We start from the raw sequence: 20,104 nt of genomic DNA, 5'->3' as shown, positions 1-20,104 counted from the left end.
GCTCTGGACACTGGCGCCACCCTCTGGTAAATGGACTGGTTCTTATATAACGCTTTTCTACTCATCTGAGCACTCAAAGCGCTTTACACAACGTGTGCATTCACCCATTCACAAGCACATTTTTCTAATAGCTAACATTCACACACATTCATACTCCGATGGATGCATCGGAGAGCAATTTGGGGTTAGTATCTTGCCCAAGGATATTTGGCATGCAGACTAATCGAACCACCAACCTTCCGATCAGTAGATGACCTGCTCTACCACCTGAGCTACAGCCACCCCACCACCAGTAGGCAACGGGTGAAGTGTCTTGCCCAAGGACACAACAACCGAGACTGCCGGAGCCGGGCTCGAACCGACAACCTTCCGATTTCAAGACGAACACCTAACTCTTGAGCCACGATCGCCCCACTAGAGCTAGTCCCCAGTTTTGATTTGGGAGACAGACGATCTCTCTATCTTTAAGATTAAGCTTATGATGATGATGTACTGGCTGCATCTTTTTCACCTGTTTTTACTCTGTGTGTTTTCACACTTTGCATCAAATTTTGCATACACTTTTTGTCCTGTCTCTCTTGGCTGACCTTCCCTGAGCCTAGTTCTGCTGGAGGTTTCTTCCAGTTAATAGGGAGATTTTGCTTTCCAAGTGCTTGGTCATAGTGGGTTGTCTGATTGTTTGAGTATTCTCTCTATTTTTGTAGGGGTCTTTACCTTAAATATAAAGAGCTGTTATGATTTAGTGCTATATAAATGACATTGAAGTAGCTAGTATTCAGCAGTCATTTTGCCTGTAGTCACTTAAAGTTGTCAAATGGCATTCACTTTTTATGGTCTCTGGTGACCACGTGACTTCCAGTGTGGTTGAAGCTTTTAAGATATGTCATGTTACTTTGCCAGGACAGTGGCTCTTTGTTTCTTCGATTAGACGCTCACCAACTTTCTTGGAATGTGTCCTGACAGCAGCACTGCATTTACAAGCATGGCACTGATATTCATCTTGTCATCAAGCACTGAATGTTCTCTGACTCTTGCAGTGAAAAAAAAATTATCCAGTGGTCTGTTAGAAGTCATACCTTCATGTATAAGCCCATGTCTCAGTATATAAGAATCAAAACTGTTCAGTTTCTTTTTTTTATATATTAAAGGGTTAATATTGATTATTAAATTATGGAGTTTAAAGTTTTTTAAAAACTGTATAATCATAATAAGTTTGAGGGTAATATGCAGGGGGCTAGTTGCCAGATTTCCCTGGTTGTTAAGTTTCATCTCCTCCTGCTCCACAATCCCCTTCAGGCACTCTGATTTGCAGACAACTCTGAGTCTAATGTATGAGCATTCACCCTGTTATCACAGATGCCCACCCAGTACAACACCGCCACATAGTTTATGGTCTACGCTGATCTGTACTTCTTGACCATCATGCATCGAGCTTAATAGACTTTCATAAAAATATTTCAATGTTTTCTTCATATCCAGAAAGGCTATTGTTGCATCTCTCTGTCACCCAGCTGATCTAAACACACCTCATTCACATCCTACCACAATCAAACCCTGTTACAACATACGGTCTAATTTCAGATATGGCTTTTGTTAGTAATATTGACAAAGATTACATTAACTGCATATTGTTTGTGGATACATTTTTGTGTGGTCTAAACATATTTGCTGTTCATAGGGGAACCAAAGGCAAGGACATCAGCACTATCAAGTCATTGAGGGTTCTTCGAGTTCTCAGGCCTCTGAAGACCATCAAGCGCCTGCCAAAACTCAAGGTTTCACTTCATCACTTAAATCACTTTAAGCATATTTGCACTGCACAAGACACTAAATAATGTGGATTGCACAACACTGGTCACTATATTCTTCATTTCCAGTTAATACTTGTACAGCTGCTGTTATTGTATATATATATTTATATTTCTTCATACATTCTTATATAGTTCTATACTGTGTATTGTGTATTTTGTTGTACAGTTATTTTATTTTCAACTTTAATTTATATATTTTATCTTATTTTTTCCCAGTTAAATTTACCCTTCATTCTAATTTGTGTTGTACCGTTATTTCATTTTTAACCTTAATTTTTTATATTTTATTTTATTCCTTCCTAGTTAAATTTACCCTTTTTAATTTTTCATATTTATTTCCTATCTTATTCATAGCCTTTTCTTTTTTTTTTCTTTAGGTCACGAGCAGTTGTCTAAGCATTTCACTGCATATCGTACTGTGTATGACTGTGTACGTGACAAATAAAATTTGAATTTGAGGTTCAATTCTAGGACTTGAGTACACCCCTTTTAAAAAGTACAAATTTAATCAGTAGCTCAATGAACAAAAAAACACTTTCCCAAATTTTCACAAAGCTGAGTTTTAGTCAACACTCCATAACATGAAAATAAGGTTAATAATATAACTTAGATCACAAAATCTTCAGTTTTACTCAAATTGGTTGAAGCAAAAATGAATACACCCTGCAACAAAAACTACTACATCTGGTATTTTGTATTGCCACTGTGATTTTCAGGGACAGCACAAGTCTTCTAGGCATGGTATGAACAAGTTGGCAACATATTGCAACATCTATCTTTTTCCATTCTTCGAGAATAACCTCTTTTAGAGCCTGGATGCTGCACGGAGAGTGATGCTCAACTTGTCGCTTCAGAATACCCCACAGGTGTTCGATTGGGTTCAGATTAGGAGACATACTTGACCAGTCTATCACCTTCACCCTGTTCTTCTTCAGAAATGCAACAGTAGCTTTAGATGTGTGTTTTGGATCATTGTCGTGTTGGAAAAGTGCACAACAACCAAGTGCACGCAGTGATGGCAGCATCTTCTCCTTCATTATAAAGCAGTACACAACATTAAGTTCATGATACCATCAATGAAATGCAGCTCCCCAACACCAGTAGCACTCATGCAGCCCCACATAAGGACACTGCCACCTGTCGGTCGCGAACGAAATGGCTCTTAGAGCCGGATCTTTGATGTGAACGAGCCGGATCTTTGATGTGAACAACGCGAGCCGGCTCCTTATCGTGAACTGTGGGGGGTTTTTTCTTTCTCTTTTTTCCGCTTCACTCCGCATGCGAGCCTTGTGCTTTACGCTGGGATGAGGGGGGAGGGGCGGTAGTTACACTCAGTAGCACAGGAACAGACCGGGAGGGAGAGAAGGAGAAAGAGCCAGGGACAACAACGTCACATTAGAAAGGTATAGTAATCATCCACAACTATTTTCAGTTGCAGATGACAAAGGATTCAGAAAGTTTATTCATGCAGGTCCATATGACAGAGAATATGCATGTTCTTTTTGTTTTCATATTTTAATTTATATTTAATTGTGTTGTGGTTTGCAGTGTTTTGTGTTGTTTCACTTTAAATTTGTAAAAGGAAAAAGCTGAAAATTTAAATTGTTAAAAGTTGAAATGTGAATAGTTGATTTTTGTATTATATGATTTATTTATTACATTTTCTGTGGAGTGAATAAATAAAAGTATATTTACGGTGGCCCCTACAGGCAAAGCATGTACAAACTTCAAAACAGGTATGAACTCTAAAGCACATACAAAAGACAACAGAAGTGCTCCAGGATGCTAGGTGCAATGTTGAGCTTTTGTTACCTAGTGGCTACACAAGCCAGGAAGTACCAACGACCGGATTTGGTGTGTGGTAATAACAGGTAAATGAACATTTTTTTAAATTATTTGAATATATATGAGTGCTTGTGTATAAATACACAAACAATACACACATGCTTTCAATTGTGTAATTTAAGTGATCTAGGTAGCTCTGTTTTGGAAGTTCAGTTCATGCTAGAAATGTGTTTTGGAGTTTGTACATGTTTCATCTCTAGGGGCCACCGCATATATTTATATATAAAAATATATAAATAAAACCACTTTTTTATTTTACATTAGTAATTCCTTTTGTGCATAATTTTATATTATTGTTAATAATTAATTAATTAAAGCAACAAAACAACCTGAAGAGCCGGTTCGGAGCCGAAAGAGCCGGCTCTTTTTAGTGAGCCGAACCGAAAGAGCCGGTTCTCTAAAAAGAGCCGGAAATCCCATCACTACTGCCACCACCATGTTTCACTATAGGCACCATGCATTTCTTTTTGAAATCCTCACCTTTACCACGCCATACAGTTTTGAAACCATTAGTTCCAAAAACAGTGATCTTTGTCTCATCACTCCAGATTATAGAGTCCTAGTAGTCTTCATCTTTTTCAGCATGGGCCATAGCAAATTCTAGGCGTGCTTTTTTGTGCATGGACTTTAGGAGAGGCTTTCTTCATGGACGATACCCATGCATGCCATTCCTCTGAAGTGTGCGCATCAGAAGACGCTCCTTATCTTATTGTAGCCCTCACCTTTTTTGTGTAAAGAAATTATTTCCTTTCTCAGATTTTGTGACATTTCTCTTCCATGTGGAGCCATTGCTGACAGCATGAAATGGGAAGTGTCACGGTCCTGGGTCTCCTGACCCAGCGTTTTTAGTTCTTTGTGATTTTTGTATTATTGTACTTGTGTGTGATTTATTCTATGGCTTCTAGTTTTGATCCCTTGCCCTTCATGTCTCTCTGTGTCCCCTCTGTTCTGTGTAATTGTGTGTCTTTGCATGTTTGAGTTTTCTTGTTTTCTGTCACTCTGCATTATGTTCTCATGGTTGGTCTTCTTAGACCTCTGCCTTATGGTTTATGTCTCTGTGTTTCTTAGTTGCTGTCTCCACTGTGTCAAGTTCGCGTCTCTGTGTGATACTTCCTGTTTTACTTTGATGGTCCGTGTCTTATGTGAATGTGTCCTGCTTTGCTTGTCTCGTCAGTCCTGATTTCTCCCAACTGTGCCCTCCTTCTGTGTCTCATTCCCCTCGTTACTTCCCAGTGTATTTAAACCCTGTGTTTCTCTGAGTCAGTGTCGAGTTGTCCCTCATGACTGTGTGTTTCTACTTGTAGCTCCCTGTGTGTTTTGATAGAGTCTTCTTAGTTTAGATTTTGTAGAGTTTTTGTGTTCAGCAATACAAGCTGCCATTTTGAGTTCAGTCCTGTCTCCAGTGAGTTTGCGTTTGGGTCCAATTCCTGCCGGCACACAGCCGAAACATGACAGGAAGGGCTTTTCTTTGTTAATTAATGTCCTTTTATAGTCACCTGTCTGCTGGACATCTCTTAAATGAATCATTAGACTCACCTGTGCTTGAATGCCTGTTAATTCGAATTTTGAAGTCTTAAGCGTGGCTTTTCTCCTAATTGGGGTGTACTCATTTTTGCGACATGGGCTTGAATGAATTTGTTAGGAAAATCACTTTTTTGTGTGCACAAATAAACAAATCTTGTTTGCAATCAATGGCCCACATTTGTGGGAATATTTTGTAGTAGTATCTCATAGAAAAGAAACTAAAGGTTTTCTGACAAACGTAGTGGGGTGTACTCATTTATGCTGAGCACTGTAGCAGTTAATTAGTAGTCATTTTGTAGACAGCTCTAGTTAAGAAAGCAGCATAGTAACAAAACGACCAGCATTAAATCATATTTACAAATTTTGTGTAATGTTCTTCATTTAAAATTTAAAATCTGTTTGTGTCCTCAGGCGGTGTTTGACTGTGTGGTTAACTCTCTGAAGAATGTGCTGAACATCCTCATTGTTTACATCCTCTTCATGTTTATCTTTGCCGTCATCGCAGTTCAGCTCTTCAAGGGGAAATTCTTTTATTGCACTGATGAGTCCAAAGGCCTGGAGAAAGACTGCAAGTTGGTCTAAAAAAATCCCCACAGCCCCACTTCATATTTCAGAGCTTAAGTAACTAAACTTTCAAATGCTACTTATTGTGTGCCTGTCTCCACTTGCTTTATTTCTTACAGAGGACAATTCCTAGATTATGACAAAGACGAGGTGGCCGCCATGCCCAGAGAGTGGAAAAAGTATGAGTTCCATTATGACAATGTGCTGTGGGCTTTTTTGACCCTCTTCACTGTCTCGACCGGGGAGGGCTGGCCAACGTAAGTACAGCTAGTCTGATTATTAAAATGTATTCAATGAAAAACAGGGCTTGTCCAGGAATGTAGTTCCTTGTTCATAAATGTAGCCTTACATGATTCCAATGAGAAAACTAACTATTTAAAAATGCAAATAAAACTGAAAATAAAAACTTACCAAGACAGAAGTTCATCCAAATATTCAGAAGGCCCTGGTATGATGTTCAAGCCAACAAGCAGAAAACCCAATACATTAATCAGAAAAGATCATAGCATCATAAAGTTCAATTTTATTTATACAGGACCAAATGACACTAACAAACCCTTCAAGGTTTATATTGTAAGGTAAAGATTATGGAAGCTCTTTTCCACCACACAAAAAAAGTATCCATAACTTGAAATTTTGAGTTATTTACTCGAAATTTCGACTTATTAACTCAAAATTTTGAGAAAAGTAATTAAAAAATTTGAGTTGGCTCTGCCAATTAGCAATCTACATGAACGACATTTTGTTGTTACCTGGAAGGATATGGCACAGAGGAATGCCTACTCAAAACCGGATCGCAACAAATTGGCACTTTCTATGTTTGCCGATAGTAATGCCATGTGATTCGGCTAATAACACAACGATTTCATTGTTACGTCCCAGGGGGTCCTTTTGTCCCTCTGTGGGGGGGATACTCCCACTAGGTTTATATCTGGGACTCTTCACCATTTGACCTTAGAACTGAAGAAGCTTCTCGGATGAGAGGTGAAACGTCTTCAAGCAACTTAAAGAAGTCCAGACGCTTTTCTTTGCAAGCTCCTTTGACTACGATGACCTGGATGACTGAGAACCTTCACAGACACATTGTTACGTCCCAGTCTAGGGGTACAGGAACGTAACATAAGAGTTAAAAAAGGAAGTGAACCCGCCCTGGGCCCCAAAACCATACACAGAAAACACAATTTCTTAGTGAACGGTGCTTTATTTTTCTACACTGAAAATGAAGCTCCGGGGTGAACAAAGGCTAAAATAACAAACAAAACAAGCTAAGTCAGGTGAGGAGGTGCTATCTAAAACCCTATGTGAAACAAAAACCAAACAAAAGACAAACGCTACACCTAACTCCCTAACTGAAATAAACAGGAGAAAATAGTACAAGGAAAATAATAAGGCAGCTCACCCCTTCTGTTTCAGTGCTATTTACAATGTGCTATTTACAAGTGAAAACTATTGTACATACTATGTACAAAGCTCAGTAAGTCACGAGAGTCACAAATATCACAAAGTTTGGAGGCCAGGGTCAGGTCTATGCTGCTGTCACTTGCTGCCCCGAACAACTGCTGGTGAGGGATTTTTAAAGCAACCATGATCAGGGGACCAATCAGCAGCCGTCAGCTTATCCAATCAGGGACCTGCAGGGACTTAAAGACACAGACAGAACAAGAAACAGCCACCAAGAGACATTATGACCAGGGCCGTAATTCAAATTTTTGAGAAAAGTAGTTAAAAAATTTGAGTTAGCTCTGCCAATTAGCAATCTACATGAACGATGTCATTTTGTTGTTACCTGGAAGGATATGGCACAGAGGAATGCCCACTCAAAACCGGATCGCAACAAATTGGTGCTTTCGAGAGTATGTTTGCCGATAGTAATGCCATGTGATTCGGCTAATAACACAAGGATTTCAGCATTTCTGAAGCCACACTGAAAATACTCAGCAATTTGTGCATTCATGACTGGCTGTAATACTGGTAGCTTAGCCATGTCATTTGTAGCTGAGGGCTTCAGCTTCCGGGTAACAAGGAAATGACATCATTCACGTAGATTACCACGTAGATTACCGATTGGCAGCACTAACTCAAAATTCCGTGTTACTTATCTCAAAATTTCGAGAAAATAACTTGAAATTTCAGAACTAACTGGCACTAAATGGAAGGAGCATATAACCCCAGCCTCTTTACACTGGGTCACTGTTCCTTACAGGATCCAATTTAAACTCTTACTTTTTTGTTTTTAAGGCACTTACCAGCCAAGCCCCTTCTTACCTGTCTGAGCTCCTAATTATTTTTGCTCTAGAGAAAACCATGAGGTCCAGTTCAAAACTCATGTTGTCAATTCCACGGACTACTTCATTCTTGTGGCGACAGAGCCTTCTCTGTGGCAGGTCACAGACTTGTGTTGTGCATGGTGAACCAATACAGGAATTGAGCCATATATTCGGTGTGGGGGAGATTACCCTCTTTATGACCAAGGATATTGTTAAAAACAGTTGTGAGCAGGAGGTCACACAAACGCACCCCCATGACACACACACACACGTGCACACACACACACACATAGTGCCTTGTCTTTTGTAACCAAGGGGGGTAACCAATGCAACACAAGCACCTCGCACCTTTACGGTGGGAGGTGGTTATTTGTTTTTGTTTTTTTGTTTTTTGCCTGTCCCATTTGGTTCTTTAGCCGTCAGAATTGTTGTCTGAAGACCAACAAGGATACCCAATGGATTTATTTTGCCAAATGGATGATCAGGGCATTGCCGTATTGGTCCATTTGATCGACCTTTGTTTTTATTATTTATTTTATTTTATTTTCAATTGTTACAGACGGGACAGACATGAGTGAGGGATAGGAAAGGGAGAAAGAAAGAGGAAGGAAAAGAAAAACAGAAGGGGAGAGGGACAGTGAGAAAGGGGAAAAAAAAAAATCTCCTGGATCACCTGTTGAGAGAAAAAGAATAGAAAACAAGCAAAAAAAACAAAACAAAGCAACATACTAAACACAACACCATTGCATTAATCTAGCTAAGTGTAAATGTAGCCGCTAAACTGGTGGAACTAAATCTTCACCACCACGCCTATACAAGCAGAAAGGGGAGTGAGTGGGTCAGCGCTCAGAGCACAGAAACTTAGCTGGCTTCAAACACACCATTTATTTTCAGGATAAAACACAGTCAGAACCCCAAATACAAGCTAAAATCCCCGTACACAATAAAAATAGTGTTTACAACCCGCTAAAAACCCTGCCGGCAGGAATGATTAAACGCTAAAAATACAAAGCTAAATAAATGTTTTTCCCTATACTAAAAACTCCCCCCCCCAGGGTCCTAATTCTCCCAGTCCAGCAACACACGGGCAGATTCTCCTGAGCTGAGAGAGACAGGAGAGGAACTCCTCTTCCGGGATGTGGACTCTCGCCAGCAGAAGACCAGGGAGGAGGCTCCTATCTCCACCTGACTGTGCGCAATCGTGCAGTCCAGCCACTCTCCACCTCCGCGCACGGCCTCCCTCGTAGCTCCGCCAGATGCAGGCAGAGGCGTACTGTGGATTTCACGCGTCGCCTCCCACGGTCGCTATTCTGTCCGTCGGGACTGGATCGCCGGGTTATGCTGGCCGATCGCCGAATGTCTCGTGGCGCCCCACAGTCAGGCCAGAGGTCCTTCTTCTCATATGCTGGCTTGCACACGTTTTGTTTTCCAGCTCTCCACTTTTCGTGTGTCTCTCTCTCTTTTTAGTCTTTGCGCTCATTATCTCCCTTAAGTCAGTTTGGTGGCTGATAGGCCACCTCGGGGAACGCCCCCACCTCACAGGTGCCTACAATTGTCCGCTTAATCCACAGTGGAATAATAAAAAACATATTGTTCAATCAACACTAAACACACACTATAAATATGGAGATAAAATCATGCAATAGGAATATCAATAAACAAACATGCAATATCACTATTACAATAAAATCATGCAAATAAAATCGACACCCTGTACCAACACAGTCTGATCCAAAACAAAATATAAAAACACAATTTTCCACTGTGTGACATCAACAGCAGTAAATACTAAATATTGAATTTGTTGTGCAGCACGCAGGACAGACAGCGCACAATGTGCTTTGAAGTAGCAGCCAAGAAAGGTGTAATTTAAGTCTACGAACAGTGAACATCCTGTGCACACCTGTGTGGATCAGCGCGCTTGTATTCAAATGGTTTCCACATGTAATGGTCTGCAAGAGGATGTAGAGAGCCATAGCCCTGTCCCCCAGGGCATGAAGCAGGCATGGAGGAGATCCAGGCCCCAGACATCCAGAGGCCCCAGAGTGCGAGAGCCCAAGGAGGACCACCGGAGGGCATCCGTGCCACCCTCATGGGAAGGGCTGAGGATCCCCAGACGAGGGGTCACCCAGTAGCCACCGAGCAGAAGCTAGAGGGGCCTGCACCGGCCTGCCAGAGTGGACCGAGCCGCAGGCCCAGAGGCCGGAGGCCCGAGGGCCCCCCGCGCCACGGAAGAGGCCTGACCGAGCAACAGGCGCCAGGCCCCGCCAAGTAGCCACCGGGAGTGAGCTGGTACATACCTGAGCGCCCAGCCCCGGACACCAAGAACCACCAATGCACCGACCCCTGTGTTGTGTATTGTAACAGTTTTTCAATAAAAAAAACTGTGGTGTAGAAGTGAACTTATAGTGAACCTTGCCAAAATGTGAGTGTGCTTAGGCCACAGTGACTTGAGTGAGATGGTTGGACAGGGGCAGATACGACTGGTAAGAGCCAGAGTAGAAATTATTGATCAGTTCCCTCCTCCTACTCCTACTACTCATCAAATTATATGTCACCACTGATATACTGACCTGTTTTCACCTCTTGTAAATAAAATAGTTTATGCATACCATGAATGGGCTTCCTCTTTTGTTTCAAGCTACTTGTAAAATAATATAGAGAATATAAGAAGCTGCAAAATGGTGCCTAACTCAAAATGAGATGAACCAAACAAAAAACAGCTAAATTTAAAATATCTGACGTTTAAATAATAAATAAGTAAAAAATATATCTTATTTGTATAGCACCTTTCTAGACAGAATCACAAAGTGCTGCACTTAAGATAACAAATAATCAAAGGGTAAACCAGACAATATAAAACAGGCAGAAATTTAACCAAAAACAGTTTTAAAAAGGTGAGTTTTGAGTTGTTTTTTAAAAACAACTACCGAGTCCATGGTTCTTAATGTATGAAGGAGAGTTCCACAGTCTCGGGGCCACAGTGGCAAAAGCTCTGTCACCCTTTGTTCTCATCTTAGTCTGTTTTATAGCAAGTAAGCCCTGATCAGATGACCTCAGGGACCTGCTAGGGACATAGGGCTGTAGCAGATCGGCGATGTAGGGTGGTGCCAGTCTAAGGCTCTAAATGTCAAGACTAGGATCTTAAAATGTACTCTAAAGTCAACAGGAAGCCAGTGTAGCTGAAATAGCAATGGTGTCACATGTGAATACTTGGAGGTTTTGTCAACAGCCTAGCTGCAGTGTTTTGCACAACCTGCAGACGATCCAGAAAACCTTTGCTTAGACACATAAACAAAGAGTTACAATAGAGATTGACAGACCACGTGACTTTCGCGCATTGCATTGTGAGTACAAGTGGCAGCAAAATCAAAACACTGCATCAAGCGCTAGCATTTCCAGCACCAGTAATCATTAATTCTGCGGTTTTAATCCCTACTTGCATTTTATTTGCCCCAAAAACAGTTATGTACAAAATGACGGAGAACACGGCAGGTCCGTACAAAGACAGACTTGACGAAAATGCAAAAAAAAAAGTACGAGGAAAAATCAAAGGAGTGAAAGGGTTAAACCCATACGTGCATACAGAGTGGAGTAAGGACGTTAGCGTGCTGCCCAACTTTCATCACGCACATATTCATTATTAGATGGTCCTAAGTGTGAATGCATACACTCACAAAATGTTTAGCAACTTCAGATCCCTGCAACAAGCCCAGGTCCAGTTTACTTTGGTGATTTGGACTATTCCATTTCACAGCTGTTGTTAATTTTCTTTCCTTTATCTCATGTACAGGCCAACGCAATCTATTTGTCTTTTTAGGTTGTAGTATTACACAACATTTTCAGATCTAATAGAAATAAAATAAGTGTTTCGTAATTCATTCAATTTATTGTCTTTATTTATAACTGGCGATATTGTTTCATTCTATTATAGAATCTTACAAGAAAGAGGCAAAATTGTATTCCATTATGCTTTATTAGCAAATCAATAATGCAAAAAACACCAAAAAACATTGCAAAATAACATACTGGAAAACAGTTATTCATCACTTGATTGCTTCAATACAACCCTTGGACACATACTGTATATACGGGACTTTTTGTGGCTGTTTTGATATCGCTCTCTCTCTCTTAACCAATCAAATCTCGCTGTGGTAGCAGCTTTAAACTTAGTATGACCCAGGTTGATAGAGGGTTCCCAGTCTGGATCGCATTCCAGCATTTAGGCTAGTTTTCCTACAAAACACTACAAATATTAGCACGCAAAGCCACAGTGAACAAAGCAGCATAGCGAAACCAATTCAATTCAAATCAATATAAGGCTTAATTGTAACCTACATCAACAATTATGTTGTGATAAATTACATAATAACTACAACAGAAGACTCTGTGGAAATGCTTGGAGCAGACTTAAATGTGAGCTGGAGTGTTCTGGAATGTTATATTTGGTCTTCGAATAGCTGCAATCCAGGCCATCTGTCTGCTCTTTGTTACATTGGAAACATGGCTTGAACAGTTTCTCTTTCATGACGTAATCTGATAAAAAATCTCTTTACCCGTCAGCTTCCCGTGGCTGTCTTGCGACTGGCTATTGCAGTTAATAATACAACAGCTTCTTGCCATTCTTTGTGTTTCTTTTTATTGCTGTGTGACTGTTTTCATGTGAAAGCCTGCATGCGCTAGTACCGCTTGCCACTCGTACCTACAATCCTTTGCGGTTTTACCCCGGAAATGACGTCACATTTTCAATCTCTATAGTGAGGAAATAAATGCATGTATAGCTATCTCCAGTTTCGAGTGAGATAAAATAGGGCTTAACACATTTCTTAAATGATAAAAACAAGACCAAACCAGAGATTTCACATGCCCATCCAATGTGAGAGTCGAGTCAAAAGTGACACCTAAATTCCTGATAGAGGATTTAACATACCGTATTTTCACGACCATAAGGCGCACTGTGCTAAAAGGCGCAGTCTCAGTTATGTGTGCCATTACTGTATTTAACACACACATAAGGCGCACTGGACCATAGGGCGCATACAAGTACCGTATGCGTATTTAAAAATAAAGCGGGAGCAAACCTGAGATTCGGTACCTTACTCACATTTCTATTCCGGTAATCGTCATCATCAACAACACACAAGCATACAAGTGTGCGTATTTAAAAATAAAGCAGGAGCAAAACAAAGTTTGGTACTCACATTTTTATCATCAATCAAACCCATCGAAGTCCTCATCCTCTGTGTCTGAATTGAACAGCTGCGCTAAATCTCCATCAAACATGCCAGGTTCACTTGTCTTCACCGTCAGAGTCACTTTCCGTGCCGTGCGGCTCCTCGGAAATGATGCCGGCTTTTGCGAAAGCTCGAACAACAGTGCCAGCAGACATGTTAGCCCAAGCATCTACAATCCATTGGCAAATTGTGGCGTAACTCGCCCGGCGCTGCCTTCCACTCTTAGTGAAACTGTGGCTAAAACCACTGGTCTCCATGCTACATCACCTCCCTCAGCCACGTCTTTCATCATTTCCTCATCCATCCAGCCCTTTTCATTTGCCTTAATGATGATTCTGCTGGAAACTTCTCTTTAGGCAAAGTCTTTCGCTTAAAAATCACCATAGGCGGCAGTTTCTGTCCATTAGCATGGCAGCCAAGCACAACAGTAAAAGAAGACTTTTCGATACCCCGTTGTGCGTATCGCTACCGTGCTGGTCCCCTTCTTCTCCACAGTGTGACTCACCGGGATGTCAAAAGTGAGCGGGACCTCGTCCATGTTTGTGATGTGGCTGGGCTGGATGTTTTTGTCGCCGATGTGTTTGCTGCAGTAGGAGCGGAAGATGGCCAGCTTTTCCTTATAATCCGCTGGAAGTTGCTGCGCTACCGTAGTCCTGGTCCGGATGGAAAAATGGCACCGTTTCATAAAACGAAAGCACCAAGACGGACCTCCTTGGAAATGTTCAATGTTCATCTCTTCAGCTAGTGAAACTGCTTTTAGCCGAATGGTGACCGTCGAAACGCTTCTCCCGCTCGTCTTTGCTCGATGATCCACCGCTCGAGTCTTTCCTCCAACTCGAGCCACCTCGCCTTATGTCCGCGGAAACTCAGCTGCGTTTTCTTGACCTGCCGGAGCTTGTTTTCCAGCTTCCTCCATTTGCGAACCATCGATTCGTTAATCTTAAATTCTCTCGCCGCTGCTCGATTTCCATGTTCCTCCGCGTAGCTGATGGCCTTCAGTTTAAACTGTGCTTCATAAGCGTGTCTCTTTGCCATTTTCAGGGTTGTTAAAACAACGATGTCCTGCATAATGCACATACCTGTTCTTTTATACAGGTATGTGCGATTGTCCCGGTATATACGATCAACGCCCACACTTCACCCTTTAACGTTCTCATGGTGTTCTCTACTACGTCCTCCTTACAACACATAGGGCGCACCGCGCTATAGGGCGCGCCGCACTTTTTGAAGAAAATCTAAGACTTTTAAGTGAGCCTTATGGTCGTGAAAATACGGTACACAGAAAGAGGACCAAGGGCTTTCATTATCTGGGATACAAATCTGTCCAGAGCACATATTAGTTTTCCCCTCGTTGAGTTGGAGGAAATTTACAGCCATCCAACGTTTGATGGAATCTAAGCAGTGATTTAAAAGCTGAAGGTTAGATAAATCCTGGGGCTTAAAAGAGATGTACAACTGAATATCATCACCATAACAGTGATAAGAAATGTCCTCAAAAGAGCCCATTATATGCTGGAGCGGGAGAAGATATATTAAGAACAATAAAGGCCCCAAAACCGAACCCTGAGGGACACCATAAGTAAGGGAGGCAGAGGATAACCTAAAATCAGAGACCACCACAGAAAAAGATCGGTTATGTAGATATGAGGAGAACCACTCCAAGGCAGTATCCGATACACCAACCCAATATTTAAGCCTTTCGAGGAGGATGTGGTGGTCAACAGTGTCAAAAGCCGATGTGAGGTCCAACATAAGTGGAACCGAGCATTTTCCTGCATCATTATTCATCAAAATGTCACTTGAGACCCTAAGAAGGGCTGTTTCTGTGGAGTGAGCTCTGCGAAAGCCGGATTGAAACTTATCGCAAATGCTATGTTTGTCCAGAGTTGGTATAAGTTGCTTAGCCACAACCTTTTCTAGAAGCTTAGCAATTAAGGGTAATTTAGAGATAGGTCTGTAGCTGCTCCAAAGAGATGGGTCTAGCTGAGGTTTTGTTTTTTTTAAGTGGGAGAATAGCAGCACTTTTAAAATAAACCGGAACTATACCAGACGCCAGTGAAGAGTTGATTAGCGTGAGCACAGATGGACCAATAATTAGTGACCTGACACTTAAGGGGAATGCTTACATAAGTAATATGCTAAAATAATATAGCAAGTCAATAAGACTTTACAAACCAGGATTAACTTTTGTAAATATTTTCCTAGAAATAATTTTTTTATACATTTCCCAGTGTTATAACACTGTTACATCACAGTCTTTCAACACCAACTGTCTGCCAGTTTTGAGAACCCTTCCCAGGTGCCTTAATGCCCACTCACATCTTCTATCAGGTGATCTCAATAGGTCACATGATAGGGTGAGGCAACGTCTCACAATGGTTTACCTGAAATCTCTGCTAATAATGACCCACACCCTTTTTCACACCTTGGCTCATGTGATGAGCTGTCTGATCAATAGTGGGTCAACAACCCTCTTTAAGGGATAACTCTCACTAGTGTTTAAATACCTGGAACTCTCTACCCTTTTTTAATGAATGGTGGAAATGAAAGTTTCAGAAGTTTCACAGATGAGAGATGAAATGTCTTCAAGAAATTTAAAGAACTCCAGTGCTTTTTATTTCATAGATAGTTCTGTGAGTAATTTTCTGTAAAACGATATATAACGCTTGGCCAGGACTTCTTCTCAAAGTCCATTACAGTGGGTAAAATAAGTATTGAACATGCCACTAATTTTATATTATATATATTTCGAAATGTGCTATTGACATGAAATTCTCAAAAGATGTCAGTAACAATCAGAGGTGGAAAGTAGCGAATTACATTTACTTGCGTTACTGTAATTGAGTAGTTTTTTTGTGTATTTGTACTTTTTAAAGTCATTTTTCAAGGCTGTAATTTTACTTTTACTTAAGCGTATTTTTTTTTAAGTATTGTAGTTCGCTACGTTTTCAATCACACCCGTTACTGAGTAAATTAAAAAAACAAAGCAAAAAAACATTGCGCTTCGGAAATACTGCAGGGAATGATGGGTAGTAGAACAACTTGGCACTAAGGTCACATTAAAGATGGAGTCTGATGTCGGTGTTACGGATCTAGTGAAAAAAGAAGCCCCGTCGAATTCTGCTGACCCTGAACTCGAAGAAACGGATGTGAACCCCTGGCCGTATTTAAGGGACCATTTCGGCTTCAAGTGCAAGAAAGGCAACAGCTTTATTATGCAGTGTAAGCTGTGTTTGCCCAGAGAGACTGAGTTAGCAGCTTTTAAAAATTCCACATCAAACCTGCGCAAGCATGTAGAGGTAAGTTAAATACAACTCGTACCATTATGGTAGCAAAAAGGCTGTGTTCAAATTAATCACATTAAGTTAAGACATCTGTGAAGAACACAGATAACATTGGTTGGTACAGCAACTTGCTGTAATCGGGCACGTTGTTGTCCACGCAACTTACATTTTTTTTACTGGGTTGGTAAATTGCCAAAAGAAAATGTGTTTACCTACGTTTTTCCTGTTTGTTAATAATAATTATTTATTTAAAAAAATAGTTAAATTAAAGACAGAAGCGGCTACTTTCTTACTTATATGTTCACACTGCAGGCAAAAGAATAACAGAGTGCTCACTTACCTTAGATTAGTCAAAGACAGCTGACTTCTGTTACTTGTAAATTAGCACTTGCAACCTCCCGTTAACTAGCCTGTTACTGTCCAATAAAAAAAACCACGAGGTATATTGGTATATTTTACCAGCGGTAGCTATGTAATGCATTGATGTCTTATTAGGGACGTCAAAAAACTTTCTCTCAAACTTAACACTGGCCTGCCTGCCTCAGCTGCCTTCGAGCGTCTCTTTAGCTGTGCTGGACTACTGTTCACTGCAAAGTGAGCAAGGATGAACTCTACTAACTTTGAAAATCAACTGCTCCTCAAAATTAACAGGAAGTTCAGAGAGTAACACTCTAGGATGGATACAAAGGAACTTTAATCTAGAGGTACAGTAGGGCAGGGCCAAGTTTAAAAAATTAAAAAACATTTTTAAAGCAGCTGCCGTTCAGTTCAGTACTTGTTCTCTTATTTGACAGTTTAGAACACATTCTCATGTGAAAGAATGATATGGTTTTGTATTGAAAACACTGTGATACCTGACAGTTTGGTTGATTGGTTTGGTGACCATTATCCATTTTCATGTATAGACTTGCAGTTTAACTGCCACAGCACTTTAATTTGTAACGTTTTTCTTTTCACTAAAAAAAGAACTACTTTGAGATTTATATCCCACTGTCTTTTTTTGCACTACTCAGAAGCGGCTGTCCTCCTGCTGACAGAAAAGTAACTATGTAACTTTTACTCTGAGTACATTTTAAATGAGCTACTTTTTACTTTTACTTGAGTACATTTTTAGACAGGTAATTTTACTTGTACTTGAGTAAAATTTCAGCAAAGTAATGGTACTTTTACTTGAGTAAAATATTTTAGTACTCTTTCTACCTCTGCACGCGTATATAAAACAGGTCCGCGGCTCCGAACCGTAGTAAAGGGACCTCTGGCTAATATGTCGGGTTCCACGTCGGTCTCATAGCCAAAAACTAGCTTTACTTTATGTCTCGGTCAACTTTGCTAGCGAGAGACAGAGAGAGGCGTTGAAAGGCTGCTCCAATGGAACTTATTTTTTTCGGAGGAAAACACGAAAAAAGTGTACAGCCGAGTCTTAATAGCTTACTTATAACTGGGCTCGTCAGGCACTCTTTTTGGCTGCAGTGGTTATTATTATATTTGCATGCTTCCAGCTCCCGTTTCTGCTCGGTGACAGCTCCCTCCCTCGCTCACAGACACATAACGGGTACAGCAGTCCATTCTCCCTGCAGAAGGGACTACACTGTCCATGAAGCTACATTCTTTATGGCTGTGCCTGTAACACTCTGCCTATTGCCTTCATATTAAATCATTTTTGTGAATAATTTTAAAAAATATTTCTTCACGTCATTATGTGGGCCGCAAGTAGAGGTGACATGGGCTGCGAGATTGAGACACAGGCCTCTTAATGCGTGTTTTGTTTGGGGTGTGGAAACCAAAAATAGAGAGGGCATAGCCGAACATATGAAACAGAAAAATACCGCCGTGTAATCACTTTATTTCAGTAACTGTATTCTAAGTACCACCTTTTTAAACGGTAACTAACGGAATACAGTTACTCATATTTTGTATTTTAAATACGTAGTACATTAATTCCGTTACTCCCCAACACTGGCCACAACCAGGTGTTCCCTGCAAGATTTCAAAAAGAGGAGTGAAAAAAAAATATCAGAAAAGTTGTCCAAGAACCATGGCCCACTAGTGGAGAGCTAAAGAATGACCTGAAATCAGCAAGTATAATTGTTTTAAAAGAAAAAAAAAATGCCCTCAACTGCCAAGGCCTGTATGCATGCTCACCAAGCATCACTACATTGCTAAAGAAAACGCATGTTGAAACACAATTAAACTTAGTTGAGCAACATTTAGAAAAGCCTGTGAAAAACTGGGAGCATATATTCTGGTCAGATAAGAACAAATTTGAACTCTTTTGATGCCATAATACACACCATATTTTGAGGTTAAAAGGGAAAGCTTATCACCTCAAACATACAACCCCAAGAGTGAAGTTTAGAGGAAGGAACATCATGGTGTGAGGCCTGTTTTTCATCATAATGCACTGGCACCACTTATTTTAATTGAAGGAAGGATCAATGGAAAAATGTATCAGTGTATCAAGACATTGTTGATAAAAAATTTGCTGCCATCTAACAGGATGACGGGGATGAAATGAGGGTGGATGTTTCAGGAAGGCAATGATCCCAAACACACACTCAAAGAAACTCTCAACTGGTTTCAGAGAAAGAAAATAAAACTGATAGAATCCTGCAGTCAATTACCTAACCTGAATCCAATCTCATCTATGGAAAAGAAAAAGAACCTTAAGGATTTGAAGCCAATGCGTACAACTTGTGCAAAAAGTAGCGGCTTATAGCCCGACAATTACGGTAACTTAATTTAGGGATATCAGTGTCTGATTTCTTTGCATGTGTGAACTGGATGGGTTGTTACCAACTTCTGGTAGTAATTCATGTCAACATCTCATGTCAACAGCAACTTTAGAAATATATATACAGAAGACTGGTGACGTGTTCAGTATTTGTTTTACCCACTGTATATACAGCTTATTTCTCGTAACCTTTTGTTTTCTTTTTGTTTGTTTTTTAGTTTTTTGCAATTTGCCTTTATTGGATAGTGAAAGTGAGGAGAGGGGGAAGACACACAACAATCCCCACTATCCTGCAGTCTGCTCTAGCTAATAGCTAATTTTACTTTGCTTTAACTAAAGAATTGTTTCACTTTGTTCTCTTGGGAAACACACACAGCAACGTTTCCTAGCCTGAGTTATATAGTTTATAATGCTTAGCTTAAAGTGATTGCATGGATATGTTCCTGTACCTTCCTTGCTGCAGTGTTCTGAAGCACTCCGTGGATGCCACCTTTGAAGACCAGGGTCCCAGTCCAGGCTATCGGATAGAAATGTCAATCTTCTACGTGGTCTACTTTGTCGTTTTCCCCTTCTTCTTTGTCAACATCTTTGTTGCTCTAATCATCATCACCTTCCAGGAACAAGGAGACAAGGCCTTGTCTGAGTGCAGCCTAGAAAAAAATGAGGTAAAGAGCTCAGAAGTATTTAGTATTACAATATGTTCATTCATTCATTCATTTGTTCATTTCAGGCACAACAAAATACATATATTGAACATAAAGTGCACAAAACAAAAAACAAAAATTACCTGAAAAGGAGTGGGACGAAGAAAACTTATTAAATCCCACCCCTATACTCACTCATC

General features: G+C 40.5%; 1 protein-coding gene across 3 annotated transcripts in view; it reads left to right on the top strand.

The window, feature by feature from the left end:
- Positions 1 to 247: 247 nt before the first annotated feature.
- Positions 248 to 20,104, top strand: part of LOC102311676 (voltage-dependent N-type calcium channel subunit alpha-1B) — a gene marked incomplete at its 3' end in the record, with an annotated part of 101,216 nt that continues 81,359 nt past the window's right edge. For 2 of the 3 annotated variants that reach the window (XM_042215764.1, XM_014330453.2), the window contains 4 exon segments: positions 249 to 1,775; positions 5,592 to 5,752; positions 5,864 to 6,001; positions 19,724 to 19,925. In XM_042215764.1, coding sequence (XP_042071698.1) covers positions 1,584 to 1,775; positions 5,592 to 5,752; positions 5,864 to 6,001; positions 19,724 to 19,925 — 693 coding nt within the window. 3 annotated transcript variants of the gene reach the window in all.

The sequence above is a fragment of the Haplochromis burtoni genome, unplaced genomic scaffold (assembly GCF_018398535.1).
Source record: "Haplochromis burtoni strain Fernald_Lab_line unplaced genomic scaffold, NCSU_Asbu1 Contig_818, whole genome shotgun sequence".
NCBI lineage: Eukaryota > Metazoa > Chordata > Actinopteri > Cichliformes > Cichlidae > Haplochromis > Haplochromis burtoni.
Note: the sequence above shows the minus strand (reverse complement) of the source record. Positions and strands in the feature narration are given on the sequence as shown.